We start from the raw sequence: 20076 nt of genomic DNA, 5'->3' as shown, positions 1-20076 counted from the left end.
AGGTTTGGGTCTGTGCTGGTTTTTTCCTGCTTCATCTGCCCCTTCTTTCTTCTCTCTTTTCCCCTTTCCCTCCTTCTCTCTGTCCTGACCTGTTGTCTTTTCCCTCTGTGTGCACGACGGCTGCTTTCTTTCTTTCTTTCTTTCTTTCTTTTCCTCTTTCTTTCTTTCTTTCTTTCTTTCTTTCTTTCTTTCTTTCTTTCTTTCTTTCTTTCTTTCTTTCTTTCTTTTCCTTCCTTCCTTCCTTCCTTCCTTCCTTCCTTCCTTCCTTCCTTCGCTTCCATCTCTTCTTCTCTCCTTCCTTCCCTTCTGTCCTGTCTTGTCCTTTACCCTGTTCTGTCCTTCACACGGTGCATCTTTAGCCTTTGAAAGCACCCTGTGCACTCCCCAACCGGCCGAGTACAGCAAGACCTCCTCCACGCCTGTGTCGCCGTCCAACCCCAGCTACCCGATCCCTGGCACGCCCTCTCCTTCCTCCTCCACGCCCCCGACACCGCCTCTCAGACACTCCGCCTCACGATTCGCCACTTCGCTCGGCTCCGCCTTCCACCCCGTCCTGCCCCAGTACGCCACCGTCCCACGCAGACAGCCAGCCCTGCCTCAGGCTCCCGCCCCGGCCCCCACGCCTCCGTCAAAGTCCGTGGTGTGGTCGGCGTGCAACTTCACCCCCCTACCGCCCTCGCCACCCGTCATGATCAGCAGCCCCCCAGGCAAGGCCGCCGGCCCCCGGCCTCTCATCCCCCTCCCGGCCCCCTCCCCGCTCACCCAGAAGCCCCCCTCGCCCTCCCACAACGGCCCGCCAATGTTCCCCGCCCCCTCTCCGGTCACCATCCCGCACGGCCACACCCCTTTTGGCGTCACCTGCCCCACCCCGCCGCCCCCGCCCACCCCGCCTCCTCTGCCCTACTCCATGGCGCCCTTCCCTCCCTCCTCCTACGTCTCGTCTCCCCCCTCCTCATCCCAGGCTCCTGGTGTGCCCTCTCCCTCCACAGCGTCCCCTGCTGACGCCGTCTCGGCGGAGCACCTCTCTCTTCCCCTGGGCCTGGGAGAGCCAGAAACAACGACAGGCCCAGAGACCCACTCACCTCACGGGGGCTTCTCCTCCTCTCAGCCCCAGGGTAAGGCTTCGTTCTCCAGACCGCTGTCTACGCTTCTCTCTGTGGTCCTTCAGCTCCTCTCTGCTCTCCTCTTTTCTCTCCTCCCGTCTCCTCTCGCTCTCTGCCTCCTATCGCCCTTCCTCTCTGTCTCCATTTCTCTCTCTCTCTCTCTTTCTCCCTACAGTCTTTTCTCTCGCACTAACTTTCTCTACTGACTCGACTCACCAACTAACACGGGGCCTAGGGAGCAGGTTTGGGTGCGTTTTCATACTACTGATAGAATAGAAGCCCAATAGAAGGCGAAGTCACCCACAGAGTCTCCGACCTCAGAACCTCAGGACTATTTTGCTTTCCTTCTCTGACTAAATCATGGATTTGGCCTTTTATAAAGCTGACTCTGAATCTGATTTCTCTTAGGTGACTTTGCCTACTCAGCTGGTTTGGGCACAACTCTCTGCATCAAATTCAGCTCGTCATGTCTTGTGTTGGCATGTATGGCATCTGTTGTTCTTACATTCTTACAAGTTGTGACAACATGGCCTAGAATCGCGCCAGTGGTCTTCCAGTTGCTTCCATGTGTTGGTCAAGCCCATCTAACGTCTGCGACAAACCATGTCCATGTGCTTGCTCACTATGTCTGACGGCTTTTAGTTGTTTTTTTGTCTGTCAGCATGGCATGTCTTCAATGTTTACTCACCCTTGTAAGGATGTGCTTGTTGACCTGCTATAGTAGCACAGTATACAGTACTGTCATTTTACACATTTGATTTATTTTAAACCCCCACCTCCAATCCACCAATCCATAATGGTGCAACATTAATTTTGCTGTGCAGTTCATCACTGTAATCTTTCTCTGATTACGCCATCGCCTCTCACTGATTTATTCCTCTTTTGGTGAGTTGACAATCAAACCTGAAGTCTACAGTATTCATTCCCACAGTGTTGCTCTTTGTCTGCCCCTAACTCGTGACCTTTTCTGGTTTGTAGTGAAATACACTAAACTCTGAAGTCTTGCTGTTTAATTCACCCTTAGTTGTCGGCCCCATTGAACATGACCAAAGATGTTTTCCAAAGTGTGGTTCATACAGTCCACCAAGCAGCAAGTATAAGAAATACATTTCGCTTCCAACTTACACCTTCTTCTATACATTTTATTTCAAAATGTTATAAGCTGCTCTTTTAGGAAGTACAGTGTCTAAACTTGGTGATCTGTGATGTTATATTGATGATATATATTGATATGTGCAGTCGATGTGAATAGCACTGTTCTGTGCCTGACTTCCAATAAGCATAATTTATATAGCCTAAAAAAAGAAAATCTGCTCTTTTAGAAAAGCAAATGTACCGGTAGTCTATTATTTTATGCACCAGTGTTCCACTGGCCTTTAGCCCTTACCCCTTCGCTACTTATTAGTAGCTAGAGGGGGGGTGTCCTAATGACCTTTGACCTCTGGTTTCATCACACTGATTGGTTGGACGGTATACAGCGGACCGGGCTTTCATTAATCACATTCCACCATTGAGTAACGTGATTGATTATAAATTAGGTCTATGAGAAGCTTCCATTGACCAAACTTCTACCAATGAACAACATTATTGATTATGCTATTAGGTCTATGAGAAGCTAGAGCAAGCCAGTTAAGAGATGATAATTTATATAACGTTAAAGATGATATCAACTGAACATAATAATTGATCCTCTTATTGCCAATAGTGTCATTCCAGGAGATTGTGATAATGAAGATAGATTTGTAATGGATTAACTATTTAAATAATAATAATAATAATATACAGTATAAACAACGGCCCATGTTTTAGGGCATGCACATGAGGAGATATTATTGACCTAAACACAAAGCCAAAGTTCCTGTGTTGATTGCTCATTATGTATGTGTGTCCATGCCCTGAAGTTTTGTCGTGTGCGTGAGTGCGTGCGTGCGTGAGTGTGTGCGTGCGTGCACCTGCCGATCACTTACTCACTGCTTCTCTGTTGGTACTCTGTTTCCATTACGGCTGATGGAATGAATACATTCCAACAACCAGGTCACTGCTACTACTCACTAATACTGCATGTTGGATGAGAAAACTATCTTTGGATTGACGTGGCATGCTTTCATACATGTACAGTACATGAGTGTTCCATGTGTGTTATTTTCGATATTAATGTTTCATCAGAATTATAGAGCACTTATTTTAACAAGAACATCATAACCTATAAGCCCCTTTTAATGGTGGTGTGATTTTGTTTTAGTGGATGTTGTTGAAATAAGTGTCAAACAGCTCTATATTCATTTAGTAATTGTTGCTATAGACTGTTTGTTCGATAATGGGGTCGGATCTCCACATCTCTCAAGCTCTTAAATAAATAAATACATTTTGATCCAAACGGGAGAGGGTGCCTAACAGAATAAGTGAAATTCTACATGATGAAATGAAAAATGAGACGACAACATTTTAACTGGAACACTAGAAACTGTGACATGTGTTCTCGACTCTCTCCTGGGAGAACCCCTGCTAATGAACAAACACTCTATAGCATCAGAATATAGAGCTTTAACTTCTTAACAAAATACTGTTAGTTTTAACCTAAACATTTCCGTACCTTTAATGCAACATGACACTTGACACTGCTATGGAGACACTCCTTTTGATTGGCAATATGGTCAATGTAAAAATACTGCATTGGAACATATAGGTTATTTATGTAAATAAAACACTATTGAAATGTGTAGGTGGAATTATGTAGGCATGTGTTTGTTAAGTTTATTTATTTATTTATTAGTATTTAGGCAAGTCATATGATAAAATATTTGAATAAGCCCTGAAAGGTCATGACAGTTTTCAACTAATTTGCTTATTCTCCTCCCCCACCCCCCCTCTCTCTCCCTCCTTAAACCCCTCAGCGCCAACAGACTCTGTGCAGACGCTGGGGCTGACCGCCCCCACCCCTCCCCCGCCGCCCCCTCTGCCACCCTGCTCCACTGTGACCTCCGCGGCAGACGCACCGTGCGCACCGGCTACTCCCCCGACCCCCAGCACCCCGACAGGCCACCCCCCACCTCCTCCCGCTCCCCCACTGCCTCCCACGCTGTTCCCCGCTGGTGTCCCGGCCCCCCCTCCTCCCCCCGGGCCCCCGCCACCTCCTGGAGTTCCTCCCGCGCCCCCGGCCCCTCCTCTTCCTGCCGGACTCTTCGCTCCGGTGGAGGACCGCCCGGGTGCCGGCCTAGCCGCCGCCCTGGCTGGAGCCAAGCTGCGTAAAGTGCCACGGGTGAGCGATTTGATTGGTTGCATGGTTGATTGATTGATGGTAGTAGACATGCTGGTACATAAAGTTTGAACATAATGAGATAATGTTCATTCAGTGACTTATGTCTATGCTTACACATTGACACAAACTACTAAATCTACTAAGTACTAACACACCCATTATTATTAATTGTATTAGCTGCAGCCATGCTGTTTACTAGCTTGTTATGTTTTTAACCTGAACTGGAAAACCAACTACAAAACCAGCCTAGGCTTTCATGGCCCTTAAAGGCAAGGGTATGGTGGCGTATTACACCAATGAGTTTATGTGACTACAAACTCCCGGAGCATGTCGAGATTTAGAAATTGGGATTAGGATCCACAACCTTATAATTAATATGGTAGCTTTTTAATCCGTGCATAATCTCCTGTCACCTGAAGTCATTGTAATAACGTGTTTGTAATCAATCAACAGCATCAAGCAACAATCAGTGAAAATGCAAACTTTGGCTGTAATGCTAGAAAGTGCAACGTAAGGGGTGCTGATAGCAAGTGGTTAAGGAGCGTACCACATTGGCTCTGACAATGTGTCCCTGGTTCGATTCCCGAGCCCGGACGAACCCCATCACTCCCTGGCTCTCTCCCTCATCATGTTTCCTGTCTCTCTAGTTTACACTGTGAAACTATTAATAAATAGAAGAGAATCCTGAACAAATGAATAAATACAAAATGAATGAGAAGGCCATTTTTGTTCTGTACTTAAACATCAAATATGACTGGGGAACTGTGTGTGTGTGTGCATGTGTGTGCGTGCACAGGGTGATGATGCTGCAGCAGCTCTGGCAGCAGCCATGACAGGAGGGGCCAAAGAGGCCCGGGGCAACGGCCCTCCATCCGTAGGAGGGGGTTTGATGGAGGAGATGAGCGCCCTACTGGCCAGAAGGTACAACTATACCATGTACCGGTATTAAGGTTTTTCTTCATCCAGAGATGTGCAGACAGACTTATTATGTCAACCTGGTGCCAGATATTTGATCACAGCCTTAAAACGTGCCTCTTCATGTATTCCAAAAGAATCCTCCTGCTTTCAATGGTACCAAAAAATAGATGACAATAGATGTATGGCAGAGACCTTGTCCAAAACCGGTCTTTTTTTTAAATATATTATAGACGTTTTAAAATATTGTGACACATGACATACAAGGTTTCTGCCTGACAGCAACAATGATGGAAGTGACAGGTCTCATCTAACACAATGTGACATGGCTGGTGCTGTCAAAACAAGTACATATCATTCCCCTCCTCAGTTTGACTAAATATTAGCTGTTTTTTATTTTTATTTTTATTTGGTGACACCCTATGAAAATTAAACCAATCTCTTTCCGTCACATTTCGTTAGCTTGTGTGTACCAACTTACGATTTACCATAATCCATTTATTATTAGTTGTTTAATCCTTTTACTGTTCCCTTACACAGTTTTGCATTATGTGGTTTTGCAGGAGAAGAATTGCTGATAAGGGCTCGTCGCCTGAACCCGAACAGAGATCAGTGAGTAATGAGTATCAAGAGCAAACGGGTCTCTCGTACTGTATCTACATCTGCTTTGTATCTAGTTGTGGAATTCCTTCACCAACCATCCCCTCGCTCGTCAATCACTCAACAGTCCAGCTGTGTGTGCGCCGCGCACTAGTCTTTATTTATGATTTCCCTGGTTTGGTTTGCATATTGTACAGTATGTACAGTATTTTATTCCTGTCTAGGACTATATGTTAAATATGTTATATATTTTGTAAACATGTTTCCTGAGTGTCCTGCGCTGTGTTAAAAGAAGATAATGTGATAAAGGTGATTCACAGGATGAGTTATCTATAAACAATGACCACCTAGCCATACATTATCCCACTACTTAATACATAAATTAATAAATTGACACAAAAGTGACAACAAAACGAAGTATTTCCTTGCTTACGGTAATGAAAGTATTCCAAGTTGCCTCAGAAACAAGGAAGTGAGTGTTGATCAAATGGAATACATTTTCGAGTACTGCATCATCTATTTCTCGCTTCTTGCTAAATGGCATTGTGTGTTTGTTTACATGGCTGTCATGTTGGGTACACGGTACAGCATAAAATCCAAGCAGCGCAGCAGGTGCTCTGAGCCTTTGATTAGGCAGCGGAGCGGAGGTTATAGAGCGGAGCGGTCTGTTTTCAAGAAATAACACACCGCTGAATTCAGCGATTGACCAATCAGTATCAAGCATTCAATCAAGCCGCGTAATAGGAATAAAGATCAACTGCTATAATAGTAATATATTTTTCAATACCGTACACTTCTACTGCACCACAACACAAACACTATGCTTTTTTTTTTACTACACTACAATTACTTGGCAGCTTTACTTCTTGCACCACTGCTATTTTGCTTCCTTAAAGCTCTTTTCAGTATTTCGTCTAATGTGTGGTACAACCCAACTCACTGCGCCTCTGAACTCGGACCTATAATATGAACCACATCTGTTTCTGTCCAATAGGAGGATGGCGATGTAAACACAACTCCTAAAGTGTCAGCCTGTAGCACACCAGGTGAGTGAGACAGTTTGAATTTTAACACAGAGAGGGAAGGATAACGTACATCAGCACAATTCTCTAACATCATTTTCACCACTAGAATTTAGCATTGCTTAAATCACATTTCACATTATGTTTATATGCGTTTGCAAGACATTTCTATGTTAAAATGAGTGTATGACTCCTGTTGCTTCTTTATCATTATGCTGACAAATTGAGCAGCTACACTTTTTCTGATACATGTATATTATTTTATTTTCTCTTCAGACATGCCCAGAAAGCCATGGGAAAGGACTAACACGATGAATGGCAGCAAATCCCCTGTTATCGGAAGGTACAGTCGCTCTCTGCTTCTCCTCTGACCAATCAAAATAATGACTCTTGAACACAATTGGCTTTCCTTTGTCACCTCAAATTAAGTCACTTTTAAAAAATATATAATTTTATATTATTATTTGAAATCCATTCTCATATTGTTGCTGTCGGGCAGAAACCTCTTATCTCCGTATTTTAACTTGGTATGTTTTCCCCCCAGAAATGAATACCCTACTTTGTCTTATTACAGTGGCACACAAAAGTAATAAAAAATAGCCAATCTTATTATATTATTTTATAAGAATCCTGAAAAGTTACAGTTTTGGACTTGGAGGTTTCCACCCAACAGCAAAGATATTGTGTTCATTGCCTAGCCAGTTTTCCACCACAGTGTGCTGAAGCATTGCCACTGGCTATAGCTTTAGCATGTTGCACTGCTACTTTAGGGGCCGTTCAGTGCTGTCTAACATGATTAAAGCTTAGCTACATGTCTGCTTCTCACAAGGGCTGACCCCTTTTTATTCACCATCAGCAAGTTGTCTGGGAATGGCGTACCTTGATATTTTCTTTCTTCACCTGGGGCTTGTCTCAACATGAGTTGTCAATTTCTAAAAATAAGGGCCGATTCATACTCCTATTTTACCGCTGTTTCGGCGCTGTAGTGCTGAAATGATTTCGGCTCGTCAGAAATGTTCAGTAGCACTGAAGAGCCGACTTTAGGACGGGACCCGCCCCCCCGAACCTCAAATGACATCACATTGTAGGCTCTACAGCGCCGAACCGACTTTTATTCGGCTCTAAAATAGGAGTATGAATCGGCCCTATGAGTGCATCGTTTTTTTTAGGGGAGCTGAATTGCAATGTAATGAATGGTCACAGAAGTCTAACTCTTCTTCATAATATTACAAAGTCCAAATGGAAAATCAACATTTTGCACTAGATCAGGGTCAAGATCTTATGGTATCCTCTATATCAGGGGTGCCCACACATATTAGACCATTGCAGAAAGTAGTTTAAACGTTGATCTGAGGCAGCTTTGGAATTACGAAAAAGCAAAACAGAAGTGGAATGGGAAAAAGAGGGGGGGGAATGGCTAAGAAACATGATGGGGAGTCTATCACCAAATGCCTCTGCCGAAAACAGCATGTCTACAAGCTCACAATGTGTACCTACGTGACCCGTTGTGAGCTTGTAGATCTGTCATTTTCCAACGTTCAACCCCACCATAGGGACGCTAGGGTTCATGTGGTTAACTTCCCAAACCTGTCTAAGGCATTAGCCCCAGAACCCCACAGAAGGGACAGTTTAGTTATAATGATCTAGGTCTGGTTGGGATTCGTCACAGCCTATTGGTGGGTTCCCTACCCATTTTGGGCGGGAACCCCTTTTGATGTTTTAACTAAGCTTTATGTTATACTTTAGCTATTGAAAAATAGCAGATCAACTTGTGTGTCTGCTATTTTTGAAAAATCGTAAAAATGCGACACAAATCTTTGAATATATTTCAGAGCGAACGTTTTTCTATTTTGACGTCAGGCCTAAATGGGTTAAGGCAGAAATGCCAAGTTCGATTTATTTATTTATTTTAATCAAAGTATCCAAAATGAATCCAGTATATATCTCTGCTGCTCACACAGACGAGAGTCTCCGTGGAGAAATCCCATTGGGGCAGATTCCTGCAACAGGTAGTGAGAAGGAGCCCGGACACTTTTGATAAATACCCTACTTATGATAAACAAACAACCAAACAAAAAACGGCTCCTTTTTGTATCTGAGTTTGCAGTGTCTTGATGGCGTTTGGGGGACTTTTGAATGAAACCTATGCAATGACTCTGTCTTGTCCTTGTGCGTGTTCTTTTCCCTACTGAAAGTCATTTAAGTCTGTGTGGAGTTTGCATGTTTCCCCCATGTTCATGCACCACTTTTCTCCCACATCAAAAACAACATACATGTTCAAAACAACATGCATGTTAGGGACTTAAAGGGCCACTTCACTTCCTTAGATCTTATATTTACTATGAAAACGTGCATTTCCCGTCCGTTGGTTCGTTAGTCACGCCCCCATATATGGTCATGCCTCGTGACATCACGTGACATCTCCATATATGGGCATATATGTAGTCGCGACGTAGACGACATCGCATCCCATATATGGGAATGTCGATATATGGCCATATCATGCATCCATGTACAGTATGGTCACGCCTCGTAACATCACGTGAGTCATGTTTCCACGCGACATCATTAGGTCTTCATATATGGTTGTCAGTACATCACGCCTCGTGATATCAAACGCTCCATATGTCATTCTGACATTATCAAACCCGAACATTAAGGCCCGGTCCTACCTGGGCCAGGCACTCAAGACACCTGTACACTCAAGACACTACCCCTGCTGCCACCCTTAGATCTCCAAATATGGAGCTGACCTCTTCTGATATTCCATTATGTTGATCTGACCTCATCAAACCCTGTACACTCAAGACATGCTCCATATATGACCAAGTACACAATTCATTCCATATGTTGATCTGACCATGCCACCAGCACCAGCTCTCGCCTCAGCAGTCTGCCGTCACCCAGGCGGATGCGTAAACGCGACCTTCGCCCTTTAGGGTGTCTTACTGGTTTTAATGATGTTTTGGAGACAAGAAACACTTTCCTGGGGGGTTTTATGTATGTAATACGTGATTTTAGATATTTTAGTATTTCAAAGTGCCAGTGATGTCATGGAGACTGGTCTCACTTCCTTCCTGGACTACATGTTGTCTCAGTAAGACAGCCCTCTCCCTCTCCACAAGGTGGGGTGAGTACAGCAAAGCATTATGGTCATTGTAGTAAATCCAGCAGTGAGAGACCAGTGACAACCTTGAAATACTAAAATATCTAAAAACACAAACTACCCACATAAACCCACCCCAGAAAAGTGTTTCTTGTCTCCCAAACATCATCAAAATAAGATCTGGTTGAAAAAGGGGTGAAGTGGCCCTTTAAGACATACAGTACTCCTCCTGGTACGTTAGAGCTGGTCCTCAGGCACCAGAATGGCTGCCCAAAGCTGTCCATTTTACATGCCTAAAACTTTATGATCCATTTGGGACAATATATACCATAGATATGGATTTTTTTTTAACAGGATTTGTAGATACACATTTTTCTTTCTCTACAGCCCCTCCCAAGGCATTCTAGTCAAGTCTAGTGTTTGAAAACGGGGAATTCCTTCCATTTGCGTCACATTGGCTGACCCAGCCGCAGTACACACACACACACACACGAGAAGGCCCCGCCCAGTACAGTCCTGGCTCTGTATTATCATTTCAGTGCCAACACAGACCCATCAGGCCCTCACAGATAAGGCCCCTAGTGTGTGTGTGTGTGTGTGTGTGTGTGTGTGTGTGTGTGTGTGTGTGTGTGTGTGTGTGTGTGTGTGTGTGTGTGTGTGTGTGTGTGTGTGTGTGTGTGTGTGTGTGTGTGTGTGTGTGTGTGTGTGTGTGTGTGTGTGTGTGTGTGTGTGTGTGTGTGTGTGTGTGTGTGTGTGTGTGTGTGTGTGTGCGCACGCTAGTGAGAGAAAGAAAGAAAGAAGTGGGAACAGATGGCCATACTTGATTTCCTCATTAAAAGAGGCTTTAATATCTGGTCAAGTCACAATCAAGACTACAGACCACCTTAACTTTGTAGTCTTTTTCAAACGAGGGACGATGCCATTAACGAGTGTCACTTTGTTTGGGGACTTCATTTTCACATCAGATGGATATTCGTTGTCATGTAGGATCCTGTCACGTTTTGTGCCGTTTGGATAAAGGAGAGAAATATAGATTTAGTGCACTGGAAGAATAATTGTCAGCAGGATTTTGGACCCCATGACTCGGTCTTTATGCTGTTGATTTGCTTCTTGGCAAACCTACAGTACATGAGCTCACAGCTGCCAACTGTGCACGTGCTTGTGTATGCATGTGGTTGCATGCATGACTAAGTGTGCACATTTGATTCCCACAGTCGTGTGTGCTGCATGCTCTAACCAGAATCTGTTTCATGAACTGCACATTTGGCAGTCTTGTTGTGTGTACACTCTTTTTGTTGCATTAGTTCAACTTCAAAACAGAATTGGAATCAATCGTTGAATTCAGCATTTTGCATCCAATGTATTGCTGGTCTTTTTGACCACTCAAGATCGATTGTTAGAGGATGCTGATGATATTGCTTTTTAATTTTATGATGTGCTGACAAAATAAGGAAGCTGACACATTATAGCCGCATTAACACATCAATATGTTACTCACCAGGAGTTTTTGCACACTTTGTCCAAATGTGCCAACATTTTCAATGTTTTTGCATTGCTACTGTATTACTTATGAAACCAGGGGTGTGGACCTTGCTAATGAAAATCCATTCATGTGATAAATAAAGTCAAGATAATGTCCACTATAATCGCTCATTATTCCTATAGTTATACTCTTTCTCTCTCAGCAGAGTTCATCTGTTTTGTGTCTCTCCTTCAGACCTAAATCCTCTTCCACACCCACCGGATCCCTAAGTGCCAACGGTGTGCCAACAGAAGCAGTCGACTACGACAGATTGAAACAGGTGAGCGTACCTGATGTATCTTTGTCAAACTACTTGTGTTTCTATCACAGGGACTGCCATATGCAGTAACTTTTATTTAAATCTTCTAGGCAACAAGCTACACGCTCACAATACGAGGTGTTGTGGGCTTGTAGATGTGCTATTTTAGGTTAGTGAATAAAATGTATGTAAATACAATATAACTAGCACTGTGAACATTATCGGGTAGGACTGGTTGGCAATGTTGCAGACAGCACACTAGATTGGACACTTAGATGTGCCGGCATCTTTATTATAGTTTGGACAATTACCTCTCTACATGTGGGCGGCAGTGGCTCAGGGTCAGAGTGGCCGGATGGTAACCGCAACGATGCCAGTTCGAACCCGGGCTCCCCCAGAGTCAGTGTCGAAGTGTCCTTGAGCAAGACACTGAACCCCTAATTGTTCCTGATGTGCTGGTTGGTGCCTTCTGCCTTGCATGGTTTCCGCTGCCATCGGTATATGAATGAATGAGTGTGTGTGTGTGAATGGGTGAATGTAATGCACAATCTATGCGAAGCGCTTTGGATTAAGGCACTATATAAATGCACCATTTACCATTTATTTACCAATTGCCGCAATCAGAAACCCGCTTGAAATGCTTTGTTCTTTATATGTCATCGTTAAAGCACTCAAAGGAAAGCCATTGCTGCTTTCAGTGAGCATGCGTACAGCTCAGGGATATTGAGGGACACGTTCATTTCAAGTGACCGGAGCGAGGGTGTGCCCAATGACTGTCCTGCTCTGAAGCAGATCCTCCCTCTGAGGTGCATGAATGAGACCGCTAGATAAGTGGAGAGACTCTCAGAGCCCTCCTATCTGACAATGCAACAGTTTAGCACTGTAGTTGGAGAGGGGTATTTCAAAATGAGAGGAAATAGCCGATCTACAAACTCACATTTTTAACTGCTAATTGTTCTGTTTTTGAACTTTTCCCCCCTCCATGGACATTTATTTATTTATTTCTGAACATTTCCGAAAATCTATTGAAAAATAGAATAATTTAAGTGTATCTATTAATAAATATAAAATACAAAATATAGGAGAAAAACGCAACTCGAAAAACGGGTCTGTGTTCCAAAATGGGTTGTGACCCTGTTTGGGAAACATTGCGATACACATCCCATCTGTTTCTCTGTCTTTCTCTGTCCACCACTCTTAAAGGCAGGCTCTTAAAGGCAGGCTTAACTGTAGCACAGGGATTAGCCAAGTCAATGAAGGTTCAACAGACTGGAGCCAAGAAAACCCTGTTACGTATCAGCAAGTCTAATATTTGAGAGTGGAAAATAGAGCTCTGGTTCGTCTAATCCGAGTTACCCTATTATAGCAGCCTAGGTGAAGCTAATTTCAATAAAAAATGATATGAATAATGTCTTGTCTTTCAGGACATTTTGGATGAAATGAGGAAGGAACTCTCAAAGCTAAAAGAAGAGCTCATTGATGGTAATTCCTGATCTGCACTTCACGCACGCACACACACACACACACACGCACGTGTACACACACACGCATGTACGCGCACACACACACACACACACATACACGCATGCGCAAATGAGTCATATGAGTCACTCTTCCTGATGTCACAGACAGGAAATCCCTTTGATGGTTATATCAACCTCTCCCAGAAGCAGTAGTAAAATCCCTTTCAGAAATTGTTCTTTAAACTGAATGAATGTGAATATAATATATTCACTCATTAATGTACTCACCAAACACCAGCCATACCCATTCAGCCATAGCTGAATGGGTAGAGAGGCCCCCTGGGGTGGGTCAGCCAATGTGACGCAAATGGAAGGAACACCATACATTTTAAACTGATAGTTCTCTCCTGATTGGATGAAATTTGTATCCCAATCAGAAAATCTATTTTCTATTTACTAAAGAGGCTATCGCTAACCCTGTTACTGAACAAACTCTCAATAGCAGTGATTACTATCACAGCATAGAGCTTTAATCTTTTGACACTTTCTATGTTTTTAATTAACAAAAAGCGTATACCCCATGAAATTCAGAAATTGTACAAAATGATATGCATTGTCTCCATGTCTTTTAGAGTGCACATAGTAACTGTGATGTGTGTCTCGCCCTCTTCTCAGCAATCAGAGAGGAGCTGGGCAAGTCCAGCACAGCATAGATAGATGGATCCAACTTCCCCTACAACCAACATCTACATCCATACAGCCCAACCCGGGAGTCAACTTTACACTTGACGATACAAAGCAAAAACAAAACAAACAACCAGGGGGTGGAGAAGATGATGACGATGATGACGACAACGATCAATATTAATACTGAGAGAGGACGTCATTTTGAGCGGAGCAGCATTGGTGGAGAGGGAAAGGGTGAGAATGGGAGGCTTGTAGCTCGGAGAGCTATGATTCACGGAATCCATTTTGTGACGTTTTCCAGTTTCTGCTGCACCCCTACACCGAGGGCATCGCGTTCCTGGAGGACATTGCACGGTCTGAAAGAGAAGCGAATGTCTTTTATGCAAAGGTGGTTTCTTTCTCTTTGAGCTATAATAACAAGCATACAAACACACATAAACAAATAACAATATTGAACTCTTATGACGATACTGTATTAATCCTTGACACACGCAAGAGAACCGAGAAACTTTGTGCGAGGAATCTGAACTCTGAGCACGCACTTGTGATTTCCTACCAGAGGGGTTGTTTTATGAGTGGCATTTTGGAGACAGGAAAATAACTCTTTCCCCCCCCCCCATAATGACATAGGTGTAGCCTGTGTTTGTGTGTGTGCGTCTGTGCGTGTGTGTGTGTGTGTGTGTGTGTGTGTATGTGTGTGTGTGTATGTGTGTGTGTGTGTGTGTGTGTGTGTGTGTGTGTGTGCATGTGTGCGTGCGTGCGTGCGTGCGTGCAGGTGTGTGTGCGTGCTTGCATGTGAGTGTATGGGTATATAGAGGCTTGACAGCCTCTGCTGGTTAGGTCCACCACTGCAGGACACTGTAAAGAGTCTTCCTAAAAAAACTATTTTAACCTGAATATGTAAAAAAAGAGAGAAGAAAAACACTATTTAGAAAAAGATCTATCAATCATTCATGTCTGTTTCAGTGTAGAACTGTGGCCATATCAAGTAGCTCAATAATACATTCTTTAAAACATGATGATCCCTTGTCTCTCCGTCTTTGAAATCATAGTTGTAACAATTATTTTCCCTCTTTCCCCTTCGGAAATGAGCAATTGTTAGTTCGACCTCTCCTTTCTAATTTTATAATGGTGTGAGGCAGGCTGATGAAATGCAGACAAGGATACCTGCCAGGAAGAAGGCGGTCATTTTGTAGCTCTATCTAACCTCCTCTGTTCACAAAAAAGTGCTCAATTGCAAACCGCTGTCATGTTATTTGACAGATATGTAGGCTTTTTGACTTTTATTACTGTATTGCGTTGATTTGAAACAATGTTTTTCTACCCCTTATCTCAGTCATGTCAGTCATATCTTGATATGTTTCTTGCATGTTAGGTTGGTTTCTGTATGATGAGGATTGCAAAGGCTGCCACGACATTTAACCAACTGTCACAAGGTTTATTACAAGCAATAAGTGTAGCATCTATTTTGAGCATCCATCCCCCGGCCCATCCAAAGTTATCATTGTCTTTATTCTTTTGAGCCTTATGAGGGCCCTTCTTACTGTATTAAGAGCTACATTTTCACCTTCTCAGCTTCGCCGTAAGTTTTCCATGAAACAAAAAAGCTGAACACCAAACGGTCCCTTTCCTTTTTTTTTCTCACAACCACGCTACAAGATAGAACTGCATTGTTTACACCACTTCCAATCCACGGTACTCTGTTATTTTTTCTTTCTATGTAATTAAAGATACTATATCTTTATCCACGTTGCAGATTAAATGTATTTGAATTTGTTTTCTTTAGTTCTTTATTTTATTTTATTGCATTTAATTTGTAAAGCTGTTGAAAGGGATCACAAGGGATAACCCAAGTGAGGGGTGGGGGTTCATGTGGAAGTGACTGTGCCATTTCTCTTTCACCAGTGCTTATTAATGATGTGCTTTGTTTAATCTTTTATTCTATGCCTTCTTTTCCTGATGCCATTCAACTCCTTAACATGACCGAATCCTATACTTTCAGTACAAGTTTGGGAAATATCACTTTATAGGACAAAAAAGTGCTTTCATGTCCACATTTGGTTTCTTGCCGTGTTTAGTTTTTTGTTTTGTTATTCTTCATTCAAAGCTTGAAGTACAATCAACTTGAGAGGATACGTTAGAAGGTGAGAGACCGATATTACAGAAACTGTAACTATTGCACCAATGTCAAATGTCAAGACGACGTCTGAAGCATAACACATATGGTCGATGTATGATTTAATAACCTGGTAATGTCCAGTAGAGTTCTTTGGGAGAGACAGCGCCTCGATGGAGTCCAATAACTTTGTATGTGATGGCCACTGTCCTTGGACAAAACACACTAGGCCCTCCCCAAAAATGTGTTGTAACCCTAAGGGTTCCAGGAGGAGGTAATATGATTTCTATTTGTTCTATGATGAAGCATTGTGACTTGATATCCAAGGTGTTTTGTTTTTTGATAGCTTGTTTGTTACAATGCATTCTAACAAGCATCCCATCTGCTTAGGAGATAATTACAGTACTTTTCAATCATGTGTATTAGTGCATTTTTGGCCCATCTTACTTTATATCCATTGACTGAATGCCAAAAAAGGATTAAGCACCCCCGATTCAGGTATTTAAGCACACAGATATAAAACAAAAATGGCCATGTGAGGGTTTTAGAAGAAAGTGAGTGAGGATAGAATTCACCGGGTAGCCTAACAAGAGCTTTGTCAGTTTGTGGCTTTTTTTTGTAGACACGTTAGCATTAGTTACCATTGGGATAGTAGACAATGTCAGGGATGATCTTTATGTTAGTTCAAAACCTTACTGTATCTGTCATGCCTTGATTACAGAGGATCCGATCAGAAGTAACATTTTCATTGGCATTCTACTCGTAGCACTCTCCAGTTATGATTTGTAGAGGTTTCTATTCATGTCCAAACACCCAACCAGCTGAATTTCTCGTCTTCTTGCTCAGGTTAGGGTCACGTTAATATAAAATAAAATGTTGCTTAAGAATGCTAGTCTGTATAACATCCCTCTCAGTTCAAGTTTGAACAGAAGGATGTGAGTTGGACCAGTCTACCATGTTCAGGCCCGGTTCACTCAATTCTGTTTAAAAGGTCAGTTCATATTCTGAATGATGCCTCGACTGAAACTGAAAGGCATGAGCGCCGCTCTATAGTGATACCTGTTTACACAGCATTGATTGCACTTTAAGACAAACAAAACCCATACAGAAATGAGAAATCTTAAGATCCTCAAATAATAGTTGCATAATAGCCTCTGAGGCCAATAGTGTGGCTATCGCACCAAAGGAATCAGCTCGGCAGTGTCCTCTTACTAAATATAATCACTCAACTAAGTCGCCTTTCTTTTTCCTTTTCTTTTTGTTCATGTTAAGAGAACGAAGTAAGAATGCTGTCTGTCTCTATTGGCAAATGAAAATGTTTTGATCAAGAGGAGTACATCAGTGTGGTTTTTTCCGTTGTGAATCTACATGGTTTGTGCCTTGTACTGAAGTTAGTTAAAACATGTAAATGAGAATTAAGATGAATAATATCTATTGACTGTCATGATCATTGTCACACATGGTTGTTTTGTTTGTTTATTTTATCTTTTATCTTCATCCCAGTCAAGTTAATTTAAAGGGAGAGTTAAGCCTGATTTATACATTGTCAAAATTAATGTAAATCAGGCATTAATTGACACGGCATGGTTCCTTAACAATATCATTGTGGTGTCAAGTAGGCCTACATTTTTGGTTTCAACAGAAGTTTTGGTGTCTGTAGTGTACAATGATGAGTTTGTATTAGTTTATATACTGTACAGCTTGATGTACAATCAGCCCCTACAGTTGCAGGATTTGGCTTCTAAAGAAAGGTGTTCTTCACAAATTATTATATTTATGGAACCTGCCTTGTGTGAAAGTCCAATTGAGCCTGGACACAATGCTTTTGTTTTTGTTTTTCCCCCTCTTGCCATTTATTTGTTACAGAGACTGTTTGTGTTCCGTGGTTTAGGATTCTTGACTCATTTGGAAATCTGGAAATTAATATGTTGTCCTCTGCAGTGGAATCCGCTTAGATGGCTGTCCTATTGCTGATAGAAACTTTTATCTTTGTCAGTACAACCCAGAAATATAACAATCTTTGGAAGTAAACTGAACAAATCTGTGGATTTATGTGAAGATTTCAGGGATGAATTAATCTGAATAGCCCTATGGTTTTCATCTGTGGGTTTCCAGAGTTCTTACTCCTCTTATCATTTGCATTGTACCATACTGTTCTCATGTTAATTAGACTTTTCTTACTTGCTAACATATTGTTTTGTTTGAGCAAATTAAATAAAAATTGCAATACATTATCAGAAGTGATCTTTCTTTTCTTAACATGTTCAAACCAGTTTTTCTGGTTTGACTCATAGGAAGTTTTACCTTTTAAGTCCACACAAATTATCCATAATGTATAAATGATGGATAAGGGGTCAGGACAACTAGGCCTTTTCGTGGAGGGGTCAGAATAAATGTTGGACTTAAACTGTTATTCGTCTATAGTAAGATTGAATCAATGCATCAATGAAACAAAGCTTTAGTTTAGTAAAGTAATAGTAAAAACTGATCAACCATGCTGTAAAAAGTTGGCTTCCTCCCCCTAGGGTTTGGCTAATGTTATCTCTGATGTGTTTATGTTCACAAATACTGAAAGCCAATAACATGTGGATTCTGTCTTACTCTTGATGATTTAAGTTTCTCTATTAGGAAAAAAAAAACCTTGAGATGCACCATCTCATTTCCGAGGGGTTCTCTACTGTAGTTTGCTTTTGGCCTCCACTTGCCTCGTCCCCAGAGTGCCCAGCATTTCATCTGTCATTGCACTCGATAAGCTTTAGGCTTATTAACTCATTAACTGTGATTCACTGTGATTCACAGTTAATGAGCTGTGATCAGATCTGTGAATGTGTGTGTGTGTGGCTGCTTTCCTCCCTGCGTCTCATGTTTATGTTCTATTTAAACTTCACTGAAGTTCAGCTAAGGAGAGCAGGAAGAGGCGGGTCCTACTTAAATGGGAGGAGACTTTTTTTTCTTGTCAAAGACTGCTGTGCATCCTGTATGTCTACATACAATCAAACTCCTCACTACTTTGGGTACTTTCACATTTGCTAGTGAAGCAATAGTGCTCTTCCTAAGAGCACTTTCTAAGCACCTTGGATGACTGATTTTGCAATGACCTTACTGGATGGAGTAACATCTTTGTGTAAAAGCTGTGGGGTGGGCAGTGGTGCAAAGGAGAACTTAGAAATAAAAGAGGAAACAGAGGAGAGTAGCCTAAGCAGAGAGGTTACGTGTGTGTGTGTGTGTGTGTGTGTGTGTGTGTGTGTGTGTGTGCGCAGTGCTTTTGCTTTACACAACATAAAGCAATTGATGTTTCCTGTTGGCTGGGCATAGAGGCTTTGCTGTGTGCATCTGTAGTTCATTTGAGGTTTTTCGTTCACCTTAATGTTCATAGAGCAGTTGGTTGGTTTAATGCAGGAAGTCAGATTGAAATGTACAGGAGGCTTTGAGAAAACACTTCTACTGTAGTTGGATTGGAGAACTAGAAATTTTAAATTCCGTCCTTCCGTTATATGCTTATACAGTAAGAACTTGTGAATTAATCGTTTATTTCACACTTTTTCAGTGAGACATTACAAGTAAAGCTGGTGTGAAAGATTTTATACTGTGCACAGCACTCAACTCTGTCTGAAACACAGCCAAGTATGGCATGCAACACTTTCTCTCCACAAGCAAACTTGGAGCATTTCTTCAGAGGAATATGATTTATTGAATACAGTATTCATTCTGGCATATGAGTATGGAATTTTTGAGAGAGCTAGTGCAATAGCAAACTGAATGAAACCCAGATGAAAAACTGAGGCAATTGTGTGGTAAGATTGACACAAATGGTTCTCCTGTGCTTCCATTTTATCTTGTTTCCCCCCTCCCCAGGGTTAATAACTTCAGTATGTAACTCCATCACTTAAGACTTTAAGCCCTAATTAAAGTGAACATTAGCGAAATACAGTGATTGGAACTAACTAAGTACTAACTCAAGTAGACCTACTGTACTTAGTACACTTTTGAGGTATTATTACTTTCTACTCCACTCTCAAAGTCA

General features: G+C 42.2%; 1 protein-coding gene across 5 annotated transcripts in view; it reads left to right on the top strand.

Annotated features, from left to right (window-relative positions):
- Nucleotides 1-18286, top strand: part of enah (ENAH actin regulator) — a 137394-nt gene extending 119108 nt beyond the window's left edge. For 3 of the 5 annotated variants that reach the window (XM_083790381.1, XM_083790380.1, XM_083790382.1), the window contains 9 exons: nt 360-1115; nt 3998-4362; nt 5159-5283; nt 5841-5889; nt 6872-6923; nt 7176-7242; nt 11723-11807; nt 13211-13268; nt 13925-18286. In XM_083790381.1, coding sequence (XP_083646507.1) covers nt 360-1115; nt 3998-4362; nt 5159-5283; nt 5841-5889; nt 6872-6923; nt 7176-7242; nt 11723-11807; nt 13211-13268; nt 13925-13962 — 1595 coding nt within the window. In that variant the 3' untranslated portion in view covers nt 13963-18286. The remainder of the gene's footprint in view (nt 1-359; nt 1116-3997; nt 4363-5158; nt 5284-5840; nt 5890-6871; nt 6924-7175; nt 7243-11722; nt 11808-13210; nt 13269-13924) is intronic. The other 2 variants (XM_083790383.1, XM_083790384.1) reach the window with 2 other exon arrangements.
- The last annotated feature ends 1790 nt before the right edge of the window (nt 18287-20076 follow it).

This window comes from Protomyctophum parallelum (assembly GCF_964188405.1).
Source record: "Protomyctophum parallelum genome assembly, chromosome: 19".
Lineage (NCBI taxonomy): Eukaryota > Metazoa > Chordata > Actinopteri > Myctophiformes > Myctophidae > Protomyctophum > Protomyctophum parallelum.
The sequence above is the reverse complement of the archived record's forward strand: the minus strand, read 5'-3'. Positions and strand labels throughout refer to the sequence as shown.